Below are 5,644 nucleotides of genomic sequence, written 5' to 3'. Positions count from 1 at the left end.
CGCACTTGAGCACAGTCTTCACGCAATCTAAACGCAAATAGGTGAAATTCTGTCTTTAACACATCTGTATTAAAGATTTTGAGACGTGTTATATTTAAAGGTAAAAGTGTTATTGGGGGAAATGAGATAAAAATAACGTCAGATTATATCTGAAGTGTGTTTGTGATTCAAGAAGTGAAAGGCTAAAAATAGAATCTCTCAATAGGAATCCCGCGACACCAATATGAAAAAGACATTTTCCTGCGGCCATTGAAGATGGTGAGTTTTTGTCATATTCATTAAATTTATGTTCTCAGCCTAGATTGTCATCAGAAAATATTGGCAACACAAAAATGAAATATTGCCAAGTGTTTAATAAGAATATAAGATTATAATATCGACACTAGTAGTAAGATCAGTTTCCTATAAATATTCTTTGAACATAGTGCTTCTTCTTTTTTCAGATCAGCTTTACTTTGTTGTGGGATGAGTGAGAAAGATTTGAATTCTGATGATACTATAAGGAAAGGTATACCTGTTATAAAAGCTGAAAGTGAAACACAAACAAGTTGCAAAGTTCGTTTGAAATCTTCAGTCCAGTATAAAATGGAAGGTGACCTCAATTCTTCATCAATACGGAAAAGACGAAATTTGTCCAAAAACAGAGGACAGATTATGCGGCAAAGGGAAAAGACTCCTGAACCTTCTCGAACTGCAGTTCCTCATGAAGATACTACATCTGAAGATGAAGATATACAGCCGCAACGGACGTCAAGAGAAATAGAAGCTGACAATACGTATGAAGAAATGAAACGCTTGGTTCAAGAGCAATCTAATGCCAAAGATCCTGTATACGATATAGACACAGATGAAATCTTAGAAGCTCGTTCTATCGCAGCAAATGAAAGAAGACGCAGAAGTATTTCACCATTTGCTCTTCCTGACAAAGAGGAATCAAGTTCATTAGAACGAAAAGGAAGTTTTATCGATCCTGGGAACAAATTATTGAGTACAACGTACTGTTTGAGCCCGAAAGACGATGGTCCTAATAGAAGAAACTCATTAACTTTGGAGTCGCTAGACGCCAACCCTTCAAGGAACTCTTTATCACCACCGACTTCTCCAAAAGATAACCAGAATACTCAAGTATTTCCTTCACCGACAAAACAATTAGAAGAGATAGTTTATCCTGACGAAATTAAAGAGACAACAGAAAAAAATAAAAGTCCTTCCAAGAAAAAGGACTCAGCAATTGAAGAAAAAAAACCTAAGTCTACTCCAAAGTCTATCAAAAATAATGAACAACCATCCGCACCTGGAGAACTCGTTACGAAAGTAATACAAGTTGAAAGAACTCCAAGTAAAAAACTTGCACAAGAACAAAAACCTGTAGTTGAAGTAAGGGAAAGAGTTGTCAGGACTCCTAGTAGGAAAATATCTACTGATTCGAAACCAAGCGTAACGAAACAAGTGCCTGTTAAAGTTACAAGTGAAACCCAGAGTAAAGTTCCACCCGTAAAACCAGCTCGAAGTAAATCAACTTCCAGATTTGCGGTCAGTTTACGTTTGACATTGCTAATCACATTTCTTATTTTATTAAATATAGGACTATATTTTTATTTCTTTTAAGAACATACATTATCGTGAAGAATCATATTGGCATAATGTCATGTCATATCTAATTAATTAAGATTCGTTGCGTCAGAAGAGAATACTAATTAGTTATTAATAATAATATTTGCAGAGTAAAACTAGTGAAAGTGAAATGAGTGAAGACCAAACGCAACAAAATAGCGAATACTCCAGTGGAGTTAAACGAAAGGTAGTACCGACTCCACGACGTTTTATGAAAAATCGATCTCCTAGAGCAAATCGTTCGCAGTCTGTTACTAGAATAGAAAATACGAACATATTTGACAAAACCGCAACCGGTGTAAGTCAAACTAGTCAAGAAATAATGGAGCTAATGCAAAAAGCCAGAGCTCGTAGTTTGTCTATTCCCAAAGATGATCCAAAATTACCAATTGAGTATAAAAAATATAGCAAAATTTTACAAACTCCTAATAAAACCCCTGTTAATCTTAGACAGACAAGAGGTATATCGTGTCCAAAAACTATACAAATTATTAGTGATCGTGAAATTTTATCTGGATTGACAGATAAACCAAAACAAAGTCGTACAATTGAAAAACACAGCAGACAAAGTTCAGGATATGTCGATGCAAGTCAGTCAGAATATACTTCTAGTTGTTATTCTTCGTCTCCGAGCGAAAATGAATATGATTTTGATTTACTTGAACGATCTGCAGAATTGACTCGTAAACTTAAACTTTTAAGTAAGGAAACAGACGTTGAAGACCATAAAAATAATTTTAAATTAATCCACGATGTAAAAGAAGACGCAGATATCGGTGTAAAGTCTTCATTACGTAAACGATCTTTAGCTGATCAAATTGTAAAACAGGCTAAGGCTACAGATAAAATAGAGAATCATAAAAAAGAATTAAATAAACCGAAATCTACAACAACCGTTAAGGATAAGAAAGTTAAGTATTCTCGATGGAAATTATTAGCAAATTGGCAAGAATTTAAACAAGAATGTGAAAAGGAATATAAGCAAATTATTCTATTAAGAAATAAATGCATTTGTAATCTAATTCTATTAATAATGATGTGTGGTTTGGGCGGAATTATGTTTAAAACTTTAGAAGGATCTTTTGAAAATGCGTACAAATGCAGCTCCAGAAATGTTAAACGTGACTTCATTGAAAGTCTATGGAAAGGTAGTCATTATTTACGAGAGGAAGATTGGAAGTCATTGGCAAGAAAAAAGTTATATGAATTCGAGGATCAGTTGCATACAGCCCACGAAGCTGGCGTGACATCTTACAGTGGTCAAAGATCTTGGAACTTTATGAACTCATTTGTCTATTGTTTGACCCTCGTAACTACTATAGGTAAGATTCAAATGAAAGTTTGTAACAAAATAAAAAGGTGCTGATGAAGAATAGAATTTTTATTTATTCTCCTTATAGTTTATGACTATTAATATTACAAAACCTAATATTAATTGAAGTTTGTTTTTTAGGTTATGGCCATATTGCTCCAAAAACAACAAACGGTCGTGTGGCAACGATAGTCTACGCTATTATAGGCATACCACTGTTCTTGATAGTATTGGCTGATTTTGGAAAGCTATTTACAAGAATAATAAAATTTTTCTGGTCCTTTATTCGTCGATTTTACTACACAAGAAGTTGTAGACGCGTTAGAAGAACAATTCCTGTACAGGTATTTAATTTATTTTGTATATTTTTAAGTATGATTGAAAAGGTTTATTTTATTCAATTGAAACTTCATCTATGCAGGAAATATTATTAATTATAATTTTCATCAACTTTAATATATATTTTTAAATATAATCTAATATCAGAATGTCGTAGATTCTTTTTTTCTAATTGCAAATCGATTTCAAAGAATTTTGCATATTCTTGTTATCATAAGGAAATACGATTCAAATAACTGTTTTGCGAAAGGAAACAAAGCCCGCGTTTCCTTTTACACCGGATATTGATAATGATGTCGCTAGGGGCCGTATGTTTCCTTATATTCCAGAATATAATCTGCTACTAGTTTCTAGGTTTGCTTAAAGACTTTAAAATTCTATTCCAGGAAGTGATGAAAGGCCTAAATATTGTATATGATGTTGTACGAAGACCTTCACAAATATTTTCTGAAGAAGATGTGAATGGAGTTTCCGAGAGTCATCATCCACCACCAGTTGTAAGAAAAGCTAGTGATGTGCCACCGCCCTTACCACCAAAACCTGGTAGCAAGAATGACTTTGAAATTGAAACCGAGCCAGATACGCCAGCCCCATCTGTGTTTGAAATAGATGACGAATTTAATCTTCCTATATCAGTAGCTATATTTATTTTGGTAGTTTATATTATAATCGGTGCTGTAGGGTACAATTTTTGGGAAAGTTGGAGCTTTTTTGAATCATTTTACTTCGTTTTCATATCAATGTCGACTATTGGTTTAGGAGACCTGGTACCGGATCATCCAATGTTTATGATGGCGTCAATTTTATACCTTGTCTTTGGTTTAGCGTTGACCTCTATGTGTATCAATGTTGTTCAAGTGAAACTATCTGATACCTTCAAACAGGCGAGTGCTAAACTTGGAGCTACTATAGGACTTAAAGTAGCTGAAGAAGATGGCAGTTTAGTGCCAATAACGCCACCTCCAGTTGAAAATGTACCGGTTCATAAACCAAAAATTGACGAAGAATCAAAAAGAAACGAAACCAAAGACGATGAAGCCAAAACCAGGTGAAGTTGTGAAGAATGGTTGTTATGTGATGTGTGATTAATGTTTATAAAAGATTTCGATTCTTTTTACAATGTAGATGATAGATGCTCTATACAAAACTTTATATAGATGTTTGTTAACTTGTGTGTAAATAAAGATTTTTATGGTTTTATCTTATTTATTACATTAAATGTATTATTTATTAACATTCCTATTTATTACGTAAGTATTGAAGTCTTTCTTAAATCTATTTGTACGCTGCATAAAGCTGTGAAATAGAATGTTCTGAATAGATCAGCATTACTCAATTCAATTGACTTAGAACTAGAGATTTGATATTTGCAGAACAAGCAAAGGTGTTGCTGGAAGTTAAATAATGCAAAAACACAATTATACTTTTAAATATTTTTTAATTTTCTACAGCTTTCTTAGAAGAAAACATTTAAAATATATAATATTACTCAAATATTAGAGAAAATATTTTTTTAAATAACAGTAAAGTCTCCTTACAAGCTTGTGTTGAGAGAATAAGTTTCAAGTAAAGATTTGAGCTTTTTCCCGAACTGTTTACCCGATTTGCGTTGCAGTTTACTCAATCCCATAATCTTGATAAAATTGCAGTGGTTTTCTTTAAACATCCATACCAATCAAGACTTAAAGTTTAAAACAAAAGTAACCAAAACTAACTTTGACCAATGGCTCGTTTTATTTATAGAAAAAAAAATATTTGGACTTATTTATAAATTGTCTGTTTTTATAAATTATTAACACGGAAAAAACTGGTCTTTTAGAAGTTTATTTAGAATTCCTTATTCAATGGACCCAAGGCCAATATTATATTTAAAAATTAAATTGAAAATTAAAAGGTGTCGAAAAAATAATCTAATCCAGACGTGGCTTTACTGTTGTTTGTCTTACTAAGCTCATTTTATATAAGGCTACTTACATATCGAGAATCTTGCCGTTTCTTTTTTTAATTATTAGTAACACCTTACTAATATGACAAATTTTCTACAGAAATAAAATCACTTTCTTTTAAAGTTGTATTAACTTCTGCTTATATAGAATTTTTATGTTATTTTGATATATTTTTAAATATTTTGCTGATAAATGGATCGTTTGTGAGGCACCTAAGTGGGGAAAATACTTTCCCCTGTTTAAAGTATCCTTTTTATTCTGGTCGTTGTCACGTTTCATCATTTTAGGTATTAAAAATGATCGATTATTTCCTTATTTCTTTTTCAAAATGCTTTATTAAATAGACCATTTTTTACTAAGTTTAAAATTACTTAAAGATGTCTCAAACGAAGTAAACTTTATTTTTAACTAAAAATTTTATTAGTTGAGTCTA

General features: G+C 32.1%; 1 protein-coding gene across 1 annotated transcript; it reads left to right on the top strand.

Moving 5' to 3' along the window:
- On the top strand, positions 1-4,470 carry LOC116774693 (uncharacterized). Its single transcript, XM_032667417.2, has 5 exons — positions 1-258; positions 444-1,533; positions 1,724-2,936; positions 3,068-3,270; positions 3,652-4,470. The coding sequence occupies exons 2-5, from the start codon at positions 466-468 to the stop codon at positions 4,315-4,317; spliced, it is 3,150 nt and encodes a 1,049-aa protein (XP_032523308.2). The 5' UTR covers positions 1-258; positions 444-465; the 3' UTR covers positions 4,318-4,470.
- The last annotated feature ends 1,174 nt before the right edge of the window (positions 4,471-5,644 follow it).

The sequence above is a fragment of the Danaus plexippus genome, chromosome 23 (genome assembly GCF_018135715.1).
Source record: "Danaus plexippus chromosome 23, MEX_DaPlex, whole genome shotgun sequence".
Lineage (NCBI taxonomy): Eukaryota > Metazoa > Arthropoda > Insecta > Lepidoptera > Nymphalidae > Danaus > Danaus plexippus.
This window is presented reverse-complemented; position numbering and strand designations above follow the sequence as displayed.